At 47.8% G+C, this 15,733-nt stretch overlaps 1 protein-coding gene across 1 annotated transcript in view; it reads right to left on the bottom strand.

Annotated features, from left to right (window-relative positions):
- Positions 1-1,295: 1,295 nt before the first annotated feature.
- PARP8 (poly(ADP-ribose) polymerase family member 8) overlaps positions 1,296-15,733 on the bottom strand; it is a 91,832-nt gene continuing 77,394 nt past the window's right edge. Inside the window, exons 19-26 of the mRNA XM_084881005.1 lie at positions 15,313-15,361; positions 13,959-14,071; positions 13,625-13,697; positions 13,220-13,289; positions 10,366-10,439; positions 8,628-8,697; positions 7,791-7,875; positions 1,296-5,780 (exon numbers count right to left, since the gene is read on the bottom strand). Of these exons, the coding sequence (XP_084737131.1) occupies positions 5,678-5,780; positions 7,791-7,875; positions 8,628-8,697; positions 10,366-10,439; positions 13,220-13,289; positions 13,625-13,697; positions 13,959-14,071; positions 15,313-15,361 (637 nt within the window). The 3' untranslated portion in view covers positions 1,296-5,677. The remainder of the gene's footprint in view (positions 5,781-7,790; positions 7,876-8,627; positions 8,698-10,365; positions 10,440-13,219; positions 13,290-13,624; positions 13,698-13,958; positions 14,072-15,312; positions 15,362-15,733) is intronic.

Below are 15,733 nucleotides of genomic sequence, written 5' to 3' on the forward strand. Positions count from 1 at the left end.
CAAGTGAATATCCTACAGATTCTCAGGGGCTCTCGGCGTGGGCTCCACAAAACCCGGCTCTGCAGCTGTGGGTGAGCCCAGGGCCTGGGCCCACACTCCCACCAGCACAGCCCCTGAGGAGGAGCGGAGCCGTGGCCCAGGAGTGACCGGTGTAGACGGCAGTCAGTGAGGCTGAGCCACCAAGTCAAAAAGCTGTCATCGGAAATGTGGTCGAGGAATCAAAAACTAAAACTTAAAAAAAAAAAATGAAGTGCATCATGTACAGGGCGAAGGCAGATGGACAAGTGGATTATTGAGAATTTGTTGCAAACAGATCATGCAAAGTGGTGTCAATAGAAATGCATTTGTCTTCTTTCCCCAAATACATGGACAGCTCCTTAAGGCCAAGGCGAAAGATGAATAATCTCTATGTAAGGAACAGGGTCCTTAGACTGACTAGCCCTGTGGTCGGCAAACTGCGGCTCTCGAGCCACATGCGGCTCTTTGGCCCATTGAGTGTGACTCTTCCACAAAATACCACGGCCTGGGCGAGTCTATTTTGAAGAAGTGGCATTAGAAGAAGTTTAAGTTTAAAAAATGTGGCTCTCCAAAGAAATTTCAATTGTTGTGCTGTTGATATTTGGCTCTGTGGACTGAGGAGTTTGCCGACCACTGGGCCAGACCTTTTACAAGCGTTTGTGGAGTAACCGGAATCAAGTCTTCCAAACGGCATTGGCTACCTCTGGTTTCCTAGCTGGAAATGTAACAGAAGTAAGACATTATTTGATTTATGAGAATAAACTTAGCTCCCCATAAACATTCACTATTAATGTGTTCAGAGAGTTGTGCTTATTTATAGACCAATGTCTTATTCAGTCAGTGAGATCTATGAAAAAAATCATTCCCGATTATTAACCAAGTCAGAAACGCTTAGGAGATGCAGGAGGGTTCCTTGGAAATGCTCCTTTTGGTGTCGTGCCAAGGCGTTCGTACACAGAGCACACGGACACAATACAAAAACCTTTCTTTTCCATTCTGCATTTCTGGACATAATCTAAAATTAAAGTGGTACTCACACGATCCATAAATCTATAGCAATGATTTGGAGAAAACTGGCAAAAAAAAAAAAAAAAAAAAAAAAAGATACTTTTCTTTTATTCCCTCTTATTTTAAAGGTATTTTATAAGTGAACAGGGCAACCTGGTTTTTAGAGTTTGTCGAAAACATCAAGTATCTGGTCCCCAGAAGCAAGATTCATCCTGAGGAGGCTCCGAGCCTGCGCGACTTTCCAAAGCAGTGCCCACATATACCGTGCGTGTTAGACAAATTCAGATTTATTGAAAGAAAACATTTACATCGGCTACAACGTTCGGACTATTACAAAGCTGGATAAAAGAGGCTTCGTAGCAATAGAAAGCAAGTGCAATAAAAAGTGAATAGAGAAAATATTTGGCCTTGGTGATCTCTTGGCAGTATTTACATTATGTACATATTGTTAAATATTTATAATAACTCTAAGGCACCGAAGGCTACAGAGCAGGTTGCAATACTATCTTGTGCACAAAAAAGTCAAGAAGTTTATTGTAAAGAAAGGCTATATAGTTAAAGAAACACAGGCATATCTTCGTGTTTACAGAAAGGAGTGGCTGCATATTTTAAAATCTCAAGTGATACATTAAGTATTGGGCAGATGGAAGAAATTATTTTTAGAACATTAAATTATGTGGACTATGTAAATAAGAGCTGTTTTTTTTTTACTGACCCGCTGGTAAATGTGTAATGGAATCTATTCTTCAACACAGCTTCTTCACACTCGTGGGTCTGTTTTGTCTAAAAACTACTTGAAATTTTTCTGACCTAGAAAAAATGTATCCTAATATACCATGGTGTTTACAAAATCCCCAAGAAAAATTAACTGGGTCATAATGTACATCAAATTGACATATAATGGACAAAAATTTAGCAGGCATTCAATGCCAAAAATACTTGAATGTTTCACCTGCCATTCTGGCATAGGAATTGGGTATTTTAATCCTCTCGCTATTTAGGGTGGGCACATTTGTGGCTTTGGGTGACGGATGTAAAATTGGCCCATGTAAAAAACCAATCTTAAAGAGAACTAATTATTTTCAAATGTTGCAGCTTTAAATCCCTTCTCATAACTCATTGGGTGTTAACTATATCATTCATCACCAGTGATTGAAATATCTGTATTACTGTGCTGTCATGGGGCAATCAACAATATCTTTGTCTAGTACGGTCTTGACTATTGAATAATTTGATGGCTTCTATTTGTAAAACTCCTTTTCTTTCTTATACTGGAAACTCAATTTACCTTACAGACAGTCTATCATTTGTCTTGAGGTAGTGTTATGATGAAGAATTCAGTGAGACAATAGAATAACATCATAATATTTTAAAAATGTGCTTCAGTGCCACCATGAGAGCCATCCCATTCGGACGGTAGACAGTCCTCGGTCGAGTGGCCTCTTAGACAAAATCACTGCCTGCTGACGTCACCCAGACTTAACAAGGATGACAGATTTTTGCCTTAAAACTTTTCGAAACCCCACATCCTAATTAAGGTGTGGTATTGTGGTAACAAGTCCTGCTGAAACTCTTTCAATGACAATAGACTTGCGTAGAAAGGTTTCCTGTCTTTTAAGCAAAGGGGAGCCCCACTGAGAATTTCCTTTCTAAACTCTTCCATGAGAAATATTCCGAGCTTTAACAACAGCTTGGGTTGGTTTCTTACATCACATAGTATTTGGCAGTAAGCCCTTAAGCTTACTATCTTATATTGAAAATTCGTACTCCTATTCAAAATTTTAAATTTAAAAACCACCTTCAAGGCCAACAACTGAGATTTGCTGAGCAACATAAACACAAACCATTTCAATGTCATGCAGTCTAAGGCACCACTAAAGTACCTTACCATAGTGCGTTCTATAGTAATAATATATTATTGCTTTTTCTCTTCCCCAATGTCCAACTATTTTATTTTTAACACATTGAATGATAAAAGAGGACAAATTATTCATAGTGAAATGCTTACAAAATCAGTAATGGCAGATAGAAATAGAACGAATAAATGAGGTTCTTCTTCCCTTACTCCAAGAATGAAATGACTGCGTTTGCTCAGAGGGTTTATATTAAGAAGTAATGGCTACACAATTAATAAACTATTACAAAGCAGCGGTGAACAGACTTCAAATAATCATAAACATACAATACAGTATCACGTTTGGAATCATCGAGTCAATGGATAGTATCTTAATGGGGTGGCTGAATCAAGGCAAGACAACAATAATGTTTAGACATCTACATTGTAAGGACCTGCTTCGATCTTAGAAGCATGGTATTCATTTACTCATGGTATTTATTAAAATTAAATTCTTCAGAAATTAAGGTAGGCATCAGTATCCTGTAGCATACAGATGAAAAGACAGGCTCCACTTAGAATATTTGCTTACAAAGGATCTGACAATTTTTTTGGGGGGGGAAAACTTAAAAGGTGTCATTCTGCCTGGCAATAGCATTTCATTCCATTATAATTAGAAGTCACCTCATTTTGTCATCATAAAAGGTGCCTATTGCCTATCATGGCATTAGGCATTAAAAGGATCTAATACTTTCCTTGCTCTAGAGGTGAACCTACTTTCATTCTTAACTTGGCACAAGTGTCTCTGATGCTAGCTTCTCCTCCCCTCTCTAGTCTTCCAGTCCTGAAGCTACGCTGGCAGGTCAGATTCTAAGGCTACACACCTTCCAGGCCGCCCCGCTGTGCAGTGAGCCCTGACTGGGTTAGGCCAGTGGCTTGCAACCATGCGTGGAGGCTCTGTAGAGTTTGGGGAGGTGCCTCAGTGGTCCCAGGATCTCGATTTCCAAATCCTGCTATTGCATCTTCATATTTGTGTCAGATATAAATCGTCCCATCAAAATAATTTGGGGGGAAATACTCTTGTTGCTTAAAAACCCTTTTTTAAAACACAGTCCGAGGGGCTCGGGAGGCATAAGCCAGGACTCCTCTGGCCTCCCCCAGCCCTCAGCATCGCTCAGAGGACCGCCTCTGGGCCCTCAAAGGCCAACGTTATCCCTCAGGCTCACTGTGGGTTCAGCACAGATCAAGGTCTTAAGCGGATGGTGCCACAAGGATTAATATCCCAGCCATGTCAAGTCTCTGTTGGCAGAAATCAATGAGTTACAGTAGAAGAAAACAAAAGATCCCTCCACACTTCGACAGCACCCCTGCACCCTGTGGAGGGCCTCTGCTTTCTCACCGTCTACGCCCCAGGAAATAAACACAGAAGTGGCAAACGCCGACACGCGATTATTTTTTTTCAAAGTCAATTGGAATCAGATCTGAGCCTTGATTCAGGGTTTGAATAGAGTGGCAGACATGATCGTTAAACTGCTCCCGTGAGCGGCCTGTTCCCAAGACATCGCGTGGGAAAATGAGACACAGGCAGTGACAACTTGTAACGACCAAGGACAATGTCAGGACCCAAAGGAACAAGACATGCGGTTGGCAATCACGTGACCAGTACAGGAGGACGGGTTCTCCATAACTTCCCCATAAACCTATTTTGTGTTCTTTTAATATAAAAGAAATTTCAAAGGTTATCTTCTTTCTCAATATGAAAAAAATATATATGCAGAGGTATTAGATGAAAAACTATAAAAATGCTGGTGTGGTCTAAATAAATTTTAAAAAATGTTCTGCTGTAAGAAATAAAAAATAGATGCTGTTGTAATTCTGAGACCTTTTGTTGAATACGTGTGATCATTTCTGTGGAGATTTAGTCCACCAGGGGTGGCTATGTTTCCAAATTAAGACTTTTCCATAATATCATTAAACGAGTTGAATTTTAACTGAAGGAAACACTCTTTAAACAAATAGAGAAATTGTTAGCAAATACTGCCAGTGAGTGAATAGTGGTAAATTTGGCTCAGATCTCGGTTTCTGTCCAGATTTACTGCTTATGAAATATTATTTCTCCTCACTGAACAAGAGTAGAATTGTGGAGCCACGCCACCTGTTGTCACAACACACATGTGCATACATACATACACATGTGCACAGTTATACATTCTGATGCATGGGTCTATAGATATGTATATTACAAACTTTTGGGCAAAGCATTGCATCTAAGACTAATTGTTTTCATATAAGGAAAAATTAACAGGAGAATAAAAAACATCCCTCCTCAAAATAGTCAAATGTTCATACCACTAAGTATATATACATATATATAGATAGATATAGATATAGCACGTCAGAATGTGCAAACATCATTTTACTTATTGCAAAGTATCTTAGAGATTTAGACATCATTATAAAAACGTTCTCAATGCGATTTTGATGACCTCAAGTGTCGGTATATAATACCAAACTTCCAATTGAAGAGTTTAATATAAAAATATCAGCACAAAACTGCTTTTTCAATCTGTTTATTGTGTGAGCAACCCAAACTTCAGTTTAAGTGCTGCTGTAAGTTTATTACTAGATTCCATAACCCTACAATTGGTAAATTTCATACCGTTTTAGGTATTGAATGAGATACTTAGAAATACTAAGAAAAAAATCAGTATTCAAAGGATTAATTTTGTTTATAATAACAATAAATTATTTCTTCTTCTTCTTCAGTTCAAAACCCAGCTTTGAACCCGAGGAAGGCTTGAGCGAGCCCGCGGTCCTTCAGCCGGTGGCGGTCTGGTTGCCGATGACGCGCAGGATCTCCTTGTGGATGCCTCCCTCCTGCGTGTTGATGTTGGCATCGCCCACCTGGCCGTCCTCATAGCTGCACACAAAGCAGAGACAACAAAGGGGCGCATGAACAAGGGGCAGCGGCCGGGCCTCGGCGAGCGTCTCCAGCGGCTGGAAAGGCTGTCTGCTCCGGGAAGGCAGCCCGGGAAGGACAGCGCAGACAGTGCCTCTGGGCTGTTCCCATTGCGCCTGTGCACCGGCACAGAGGAGCTGGCACCACTCCACACTCGGCTGGGCCTCACACTCGCCCTCCCCTTCCTTCCTGGGAAAGTTTAACTTCTCATCCCCACCACGTCCGCCTGAGCTGCAGGGAGCGCGCTGAGCAGGCAGGCCCATGGCGGCTCATGAAGTTCGGGTCGAGTTCACGCTCCTTAGACCCTGGCTGCTCTGCTGCGCCCACTTCTTGCAGCCACGCCTGTCCACGCCCACCTCTACTCACTGCCCGGGGACCAGCGAGCCCTCCCCTGATGCCGGCGGCTCTGCGAGTCTGAGATGACGTCTCCCTGATGCGGGTCTGAGGTAACACTCTCGTAGATGCGGGTCTAAGACAACGTTCTCATAGATGCGGGTCTGAGATAACATTATTGATGCATGTCTGAGACAACATCTCATTGATGCGCTCCTCCCGGTAAGAAGGCCTGTGTGTGTGTGTGTGTGTGTGTGTGTGTGTTTGGGGGGGGGGGGTGAGGGAGGGTGTATAGGAACACACACACCCATGCTAAGTTTAGCCAAGCCACCGCAATGACAAGGCAAGCTGAAAGACAGCAATTATTGAATCCAAAGACATAATTACATCTCAGAGGATAGTTCATCTCTTCACATAAACTTACTTAGGCAACAAAAATTTCCCAAGAATGAATTTTTAAACTTCCATGATAACATTCAGAGCAGAACAGGCAACGGATTAATTTTAGTTCCTGGGAATGACTTCAAGAAGGAAGCTTTAGAGAAGCAGTAAGTGCTTCCAAACAGATATAAGCAGGTGAGCCCGGGCTCGGAGAGTCACGTCTCTCCCTCACTGTACACACACCCTCCCGAGAGAGCCAACCAGGGAGACGAAGCAGATGGCACAGCAACAGCAACCCGGGGCCCCTAGCCCACTACTCCGCGCCCGGGGTAACCACCGGCGTCAGCTCAAACCCCACGCACTGACCAAGGGTGCCTGTCAGCACTGCTATTCTTATCCTACAAGTGGGTGCACACACGTATACACAGAGGACTGTATACATACATGTAAACACAGGACCCTCCATGCTGGAATACCACTGCAAGGGAAACAGTGGCGCACGTGGTACACAGCCAGTTACAAATACGTCCTCAGATCAAGCAGTACGCCCCCCGGGAAGAACCAGAGACCCTAAAGTGAGAAGCTTTCGCGGGGTCGGGATCCAGTCAGGTGCTTTGTGGGAGAACAGGTAAAGATGCATGTTTTACTGGCCAGAACGTTTGTCATCCTGGTTTTCTAGTAAATCCTGGCTCCCCATCGGCTGTGGGTCAGCGAAGCAGCGTACACCTGAGCCGAGGATGGGAGGTGACTTGTCAGCAGCTCAGCTTCGCTCACTGTCTAGTGGGGGAGGCGTGCGAGGGGCGGGGAATGCCTCTGTGTGCCCGCCGGGCCCTCAGGAAAAACAACAACACCGTGCCCACGTGCCAACCTGTATTCCACGGAAGGTAAGCAGCTTTCTATGGTTTCCATTCCACCTTCGAATATTTGTCAATACATAAAAACAAAGAATGCATATGTCAGTGTACGTGCCTGTATATATCTACACGTGGCACCTGTGCATATGTATATATGCCCACATATACAGACACACATGTATATACACGTACACATACATAAACACAGACAGATGGTTCAAAAGATGATATTTTCCTTCCATTCTCCCAAGTGAATAGCATTTAAATATCCGTTTTCTCGCAGTGTGTTACATGAACAGGAAAACCCGGAGTCGACAGAATGGCGTGTGTCTCACACCGGCGGAGCCGTCGGGCGGCCTCCCTCCCGGCGGAGGAAGGGACACGGTGGGGGCGGGGCACTTACACGAAGAAGAACCGGGTGCAGACGTGCTCGGTGTTGGGCACCACCCAGATCTCCCCGTGCCTGTGCAGGTCCGGCGAGGTGATCACTGCGGGCGGAAGGGCCCGTTAGCAGAGGGTTTAACCGAAGGCACCGCCTCCCGCCCTAAGGACCCCAAACGCAACAGCACACGCAGTTAACCCTGGAACCGTTCACATGGGCGGGGACGGAGACCGGTAAACAAGGGCTCCGAGGAGCCGATCAGCACTCGGGCGTGGCGCGGGGCACGTGGCCGGGCGCCTTCCGCAGGGCGCAGGGCGGGCCCTCGGGTGCGGGCAGCGGCCAGGCTCCCGGGGAACCAGCACGTGGCCCGAACCCACCGAACCGCTCCCGGCGGCCTCCAAGGCTCCCGGCACAGGAGTGCATTCTCACCCAATGCCAGACTTTCACCAAGAACAAGGAAAAGTGTATGAGCTTGCACACTGCCTGCAGTCTCTCTCCTGTCCCAAGTGCAGGACAGAAAGGCAAGTTCAGCTCAGGAACCGCAAGGCCCAGTGGGTTAGCTTCTCCGCGCTCGCTCCACCTGTACCATGTTCTATAACATCCCTCATCCTAAGGCCAACTAGAGGAGACAGGGACCTCACAGGAGCAGAGAGTCCTGGCCCAGGCGGCTGGAACCGCCATGCGGAGAGGCCTGCCGGGAGTAAAACAGCTCTGACCGGATTCCGGCCAGCCCTGCTCCTGAGCTGTGCTCCTTAGCTTTCACTGCTCAGTTACGAGCATCCTGTTAACGCACTCCAGTTCCTAAATGCAGACAACGTCAGAGGGAATGCCAGGAGGCTTGCAAGGACTACAACTTACCTTCACATAAGGCTATGCATTTCAGGTTCCGGCTTTGCAGGAACTGGGACTGCTGTCCTTTTTTCTGTGCCTACACCCCAAAAGAATGTAAAAATCAGAGTGAAAATGGGGCAGTCACTACACTTGGTCATAATTAAAAAACAAGAGTCACTAAGAAAGCTCCCATTTGTTTAAAAGGCCTCTCTAGACTAGCAGCGATGTCCTAGAACACTTCCGAACGGCAGGTACATTTGCTGTATCATCTAATACTGTACATGATCACTGGTAAAGCACTCTCCAAGCCAGTGAACAAAAAAATGCTAAATTACACTTCAACAGCCTCACAGCAGAGAATTCAAACCTGTTTCTACCAGAAGCTGGAATCTCCACTCCCCGGGAATAAAATTAAGGAAGCATCAAACATTAAACTCAGTTTTTCCCGGTCAGCTAACTATGCAGAACCCATGTTTATAGCATCTCAGCCACAGAGGTGTCAGATTTGCCTCATGTGGACAATCATGGGGGTTGTTTTTAGATATTACATCAGCTATATTCTTTCAAAAAAAAATTAGAGTCACATCATTCATCAGATGGACTTCAATTTGTCCAGAATGCTCCTTTTCTTTGAAAAAAGGAATTTGGCCTGATTGGCACAGCTCAATGGTTGAGTGTCAACCTATGAACCGAAAGATCATGGGTTCAATTCCTAGTCAGGGCACATGCTCAGATTGAGGGCTTGACCCCCAGTGGGGGTGCACAGGAGGCAGCCAGTCAATGATTCTTCCTTGTCATCGATGTTTCTATCTCCCTCTCCCTTTCTCTCTGAAATCTATAAAAGCCTAAGTGACTGGCCAGTAGCTATGATGCTAAATGACCACCAGGGGGCAGATGCTCAATGCACAGGCATGGAAACATGGAACAGACTAATGGATCTCAGAGGGAAAAGAGGAAGCAGGGAGGGCAGGAAGAGATTAACCAAAGATCTTATATGCATTCTAGAGGCCTGGGGCATGGATTCCTGCACCCATGGGGCCCCTCAGCCTGGCCTGCAGGGACTGGACCAAAACCAGCTTTCCAACACCCCCCAAGGGGTCCCGGATTGCGAGAGGGTGCAGGCCAGGCTGAGGGACTCCATGGGTGCACCAATCCATGCATCAGGCCTCTAGTAAAATTCAATTTTAAATAAAAGAAACAAGGGCTCTGTGTTTGCTCTCCTCTCTGCCTGAATGTTTCCTCCCACGGCCGAAAGCACATGCACACACTCCCCTCCCCTCCCCCCCTACCCCCCTCCCCCGCCTACAGGCCTTTAGTCAAATAGACCTCAGCACATCCCCGTGACCACCACTGGCCATGCATCCTAGCTCCATCTCCCACACCAGCACATTCGACAGCCCCTCCCCCGACTTTCTCTGCCGTATTTACCACCTGCAGGCTGCCCACCTCAGGATATAGCTAGCTTATATCTCCCCACTCCACAGAGCAGAGGCCGTGTCTATTTTTAACCCTCGCTGCAGCCTCATGCCTTGGAGAGCCTCCAGCTCGCTGGAGGAGCTGAGACACACTTGCTGAGTATTTATTGCACAAAAGGCATTTTGGTTATTGCATTGCAGGGTGAGTTTCGTTCCCTTGTGAGGAATGGCCACTTAAAATAATTCTGCAGACGTAGAGGGCCAAGCATTTCTGGGAACCCTGCCGGCTAACGGGCTGGGCGGGGGGGAGGGGCGGGGCTCATCGCGCGGCCACGCAGGGTGCTAGACACCTGTGACGCGTTGCTGCTTTTGCTGCTGGAGGCCGGCTCCTCCTTGGCTGACACCTTCTGCTTCTTGTTCATCCCTGGAAACAGCAGCAAGACCATCGTTAGGAGCAGCGCTGCCCCCGCAGCTCAGATGCACTCCGTCCACACGGCCCAGTTCCACCGCAGCAAAGGTCCGGTGGCGTGAGGCCGCTGTCCCTCAACCCCGGGGTCAGGGGGTCAGGGGGTTCAGAGGTCCCGGTGGAGGTAGGAAGCAGACAGGCACATGTTTTTCTTTGCATTGAAACAGGAATGGGAAATTCTCTTGCAGACATTGGAGACAATAAGAAAATTCTCAAATTTTTGTTTTAAAGGCATTTAGACCGTTCTTTCATTCTTACCATTTGGTTAGTAGAATGAGACGAAATGGGAACAATATAAAGAAATAGGTACCGCCCTGGATGGTTTGGCTCAGTGGATAGAGCGTCAGGCTGGGGACTGAAGGGCCCCGGGTTTGATCCCTGGTCAGGGCACATGCCCGGGTTGTGGGCTCGATCCCCAGGAGGGGGTGTGCAGGAGGGAGCCTATCAGTGATTCTCTCCCATCATTGGTATTTCTAGCTCTCTCTTCCTCTCCCTTCCTCTCTGAAATCAATTTTTTTTTAAAAAAAAAAAAAATGTGTTTCAAAAGGAAAAGGTGCCCTAACCAGTTTAGCTTGGTAGATAGAGCATCGGCCTGCGGACTGAAGGGTCCCAGGTTTGATTCCAGTCAAGGGCATGTACCTTGGTTACATCCCCAGTAGGGGGGTGTGCAGGCAGCTGAGCAATGTTTTTCTCCCATCAGTGTTTCTAACTCTCTATCCCTCTCCCTTCCTCTCTGTGAAAAATCAATAAGATATATTTTTAAAAAAGGAAAAGGCGACCCAAAGAAAAGATATATATATAACACACGTCCCAGCCCATGAAGAATTTACCGCTTCTCCCGACAAAGAAGAACTACAGGAGCCCTTTTGTCTACGATGCCCAAAGTCTCAGCTTTGACTGGACTGGGAAACACCTCGGACAAAATGGAAGCGGACTCCTGTCTGTGGGAGACGAGGAGAGAGAGCGGGAGCTCATCTGAAAGGCTCATCTGCTGCTCTACTCAAGGAGGCTGGTCGCAGCTGGTGGCTGCTCTTCCAGAAGCTTCGGGAGGAGGGCAGAGCCATGGACCAACTCCCATGGGGCACCTGCACCCCTCCCAGGAGACTGTCTGCTTCCTACCCACCCCCGACCCCCTGACGCCCAGCCTTCAAACCATCTCACCGTGGTGGTTCTGACATTTTCTTGATCAAAGACCAAGACTTTGCTGACAGCTCCGGCCCCCTGCCCGGACAAAGGAGCATCCTCACAGATTTTACCCCATTTCTACCCCCGGCCCTTCCTCTGAGCCCTCAGGGCCACACACAGTGTGAGAAGCAGGAAATGCACGTCTTGGGTGCTCTGCTGTGCCGCTCTCCTCTGTAATGAGGCGGTTTTGTGTAAAGCGGCCTCGCACGCGCTTTGATGGTGCCCTGCTTCCAGAGACAGGTTTCTGCTGATTTTAATTACTTCCTCCCCCGCGGAACTAGGTCATGGATTGCCCGTGCTGCCTTAGCCTTCCGAATGTGACATTTTCGCAACTATTTTGGCACGTTGTGCTTTCAAAACTGCTGCAACAATATTTCTCAGCCCAGGTCTCCCCCGCCCTGTGGCTCCGCCTGCCTGTCCCGGGGGGTGGGGCTGATCCCAGCCCGGAGCGGAGCGCAGAGGCCGGTGCTCTGACCAGCAGTGCCGCGGGGGGCCTGCCCGCTGCTCCCGGACACGGGCTCTGCCCACGGTGAGCGCCAGTCCCGGAGCACAGCCTCTGCCACCGACAAGGCAGGAGGCCTGGCCCGCACCCACCTGGTGACCACACCCTCCACACAGCCTTCCTCGAAGGATATCACTGTCCAGGCCCCAAGACGCACTCCTGGGGTTAATGTCATCACATAAACACACGCATGAACACACATGCACACAGACATGAATGCACACAACACACATGCACACACACGAACACAGAAGCAAAACCAACTGTATGTGCAGGTATATGAACATAAGATGAAAAACTCATGGAACACAGGTTGTAGAACAGGAGAAAATTTCATTTGTTCCTAATGACTTTATATTTAAACAAAATAAAACTTTGTTTTTGAAAATGGCACTGATCATTTAGAAATATTCCTAAATAAATAAATTAATTAATTAAAAGAAGAAGAAATTACCCCAAATGCCACCGTGGGAGGGGAGTCGTTGTTAACCATCTGCTGGCCCTCCCTCCGGTATTCTGAACTGACCACACTCCTCACAGCACGTGCTTCCCATTGGTTCTAATTGTAGTTTTCCCCCCACCATTTCATCAAAACATTACCAACAAGTTGCCAACGAGTAGGAAGATTTTAAGGGTGTTTTATTCTAACCCTACAATTTCCATACTGCTTAAAACTTCTCTACGGGATATGTAATAATCCAAAGAAGTTGGCATGCTATGGAATTACACTCAGGGATTGTGAAGTGATATGTATGACTACTTCCCAGTATTTAATTGTGGGCAGAATACATACAGAAACCACTGATCCAAAATTAAAATTGATCATGAGATTGACAAAACGTATATAGCTTCTCGGACACGTAAAGGGATTCTTATGCATTCATCTTGAAATGTGTGCTTTGCTTTGCTTCTGACGTTAATTTTTTTAAAAAGGAATACAAATACGTCAAATCAGCTCCAGTCGCCTGTTGGAAAATCACACCTGGCATGTACAGCAATGAAGACACACAGCCCAATCCGTGCTGAGGGCAGACGTGGCATACGCGCTCACCTGAGTAACCAAACGATATGCTTGACATCGGACTTAGGTAGATTCCGCTGCCGTACATGGCGCCGTGGAGCTGCCGGGAGGGGGGAGAGAAAGCTGGGTTTCCCGGGTTAATATTTCACAAAAGGAGGCCATGGGTCTGGGGGATGGGAGTGGGGAGGGAGAGGGCCGCTGGCTGTGAGGAAGTGACCAAGGGCTTGCTGCCAGGTCTAATGTGAAAACAGCCACACTGAGACCCTTGTCCTTACCATCCAAGGTAAGTGACAGGTGGAAGGGCCAGCAGCCAGAGGAAAACCCCTTCCCCCGCAGACCGAGCCGCTTCCTCTTCCCAAGTAACACCAAGCCCAGGGCCGCTCCCCAAGCGCCAGCCCTGAGGAAAGGAGGGCGCACTCGGGGGTTCAGACTCACCTGCAGCCTCGTGTTCGATGCCACGACCAGGCCGTTCCTCAGGATCGAGTGCCAGTTCTCAATGTGGGAGCCGCTGGAATGGGGGAGGGGGCGCATAACCAGAAATCAATGACCTTTTAAAAACTATAAAAAGCACAGGTCGTGGCGCCTCCTGAAAGTGTTGAGTTTCCAGGCCAGTGTGATGTGGCTGAGGGCTCAGCGCTCAGAGTGAGTGCAGCCGGCTCCCCAGAGGCGCCCTCCCCACCCGGGGGTCAGGACCCCTCTCTTCCCCCACCCATCCCCCCATCACCACCACCCCCCACCCCCCCTCCACCCCCGCTCGCCCAGCACTCACTGGAACGCGAAGGTGCTGCCGAAGAGCTTCTTGGCGGCCCTGAAGTTGGCCTCTTTGGCGGGCGGGCTGCTGAGCAGCAGGAACTGGTGGGGCGTGTGCATGAACTTCAGTTGCTGCCGGGAAAGGAGGACAAACGAACAGGCTCAGTTCAGCACTGATCAGGCTGCTGACGATTTCTAAGTTCACCGGATTCAGAACTAGCTCGCTTCAAGCCGTCGTGAATTCAGATTAATCGCATTAACAAAACCACTCATTAAGAAAATCACAGCTGAAACCAGTTTGGCTCAGTGCCTGCAGACTGAAAGGTCCCAGGTTCAATTCCGGTCAAGGGCACATATCTTGGTTGTGGGCACATCCCCAGCTGGGGGTGTGCAGGAGGCAGCTGATGGATGTTTCACTCTCTCGTCCAAGTTTCTAACTCTATCCCTCTCCTTCTCTGTAAAAAATCAATAAAGTGTGTATATATATATGAAGAAGAAAATCACAAACCCTACCCCGTATACCCAGAGAGTCATGGAACTGCCGGTTTGAAGGACAATTCTTTAGGCGAATAGAAAATGGACCAGAGACCAACACTTTACCTATATTTAGATCTGCCTTCCTAAACACATTCCTTCTTAGGAATTTCAGTATTGGATCCCCTAAGGGTCACTATTCAACTGGGGGAACGGTCCTGAGAGTTTGCGAGGCAAACAAGAAAAGTTAGCTCAAGAGGCTTAAACAGCAAAAATGACCACCATCACGCTGTGTCTGCATATTCTCATAGAACTGGAAATGGCCTCCGTTCCAATGCCGCTTCCTGCCTTGTTCAAAGAAAAGGCCAGGCAGAGCCTTCGGGGCACGCTGCCTGAGCACACCGGCTAGTGGCCGCCTCGCACCGAGGGAGAAGAGCGAGGCTCTGGCAGGTTAGGCCGAGGGCGGAGAGCCAGAGCCCGGAACCGCTGCTCTCGGGGGTGACAGGAGCCGAAAGCGGAGTCTATTAGCTCGTTCGCTCCTTTGTAAGCGGACCGGGCAGATCAGACAGGCGCCCGGAGGCATGATCTGTCCGATTCAGAGAAGCGGGGCTGTGCCAGCGGAGACCGGCAGTGAGAAGAGACACATGGCCTCTCTCCGGCCAGGCCTCGACGGCAGTCCCCCACCGCCTCTGGGATAGCGACCTCACGCTCACTCTGCTCCGTTTACAGGCCCACGTCAGCCTGCCCCGGAACGTGGCATCGGGAAAAGCTGGGAGGGGGTGCAGACACGCAGCTCCGCCAGAAGCGCTGGCCTCGGCCTGAGTCCGGTTAATTCCCTGGCGAGGCAGCCACCCACCCAGGCCGCCCCCTGCGAGGGCACGTGAGAAAAGGCAGCTTACCCTGTTGACTGGCAGCTTCACTATGTGGGACCTGTTGCTGGAGATAACCCTGAAAGCAATGAGAAGCCCATCAGCCAATAGCATTCGCGAACACACTGGACGTTTTATTCCTGCGAGGGCACGGGGCTGAAGGTGCTTTCACTGTGACGTAAAGTAAACGGGGTCATAATTTCATTGAATCGCACATTTCGCTTTGCTTCCTGAAACAATTTAAAGAGTGTATATAACACAATGGTATTTTAATCTGGGAAATAATACTCTAGTCACTTCTGCTATAAAGGGTAAGAAATCATTTTTAACAATCACAATCTCAATGGACAAAATGAACACCCCTGAATATACTTTCAAATAAAGATAATCTGAATATTACAAAGATCAGAAGTTGATCCATCATCTGCTTCCTTTGCACCTCCCAACATTA

The sequence above is a fragment of the Pipistrellus hanaki genome, assembly GCF_964339955.1.
Source record: "Pipistrellus hanaki genome assembly, chromosome: 4".
NCBI lineage: Eukaryota > Metazoa > Chordata > Mammalia > Chiroptera > Vespertilionidae > Pipistrellus > Pipistrellus hanaki.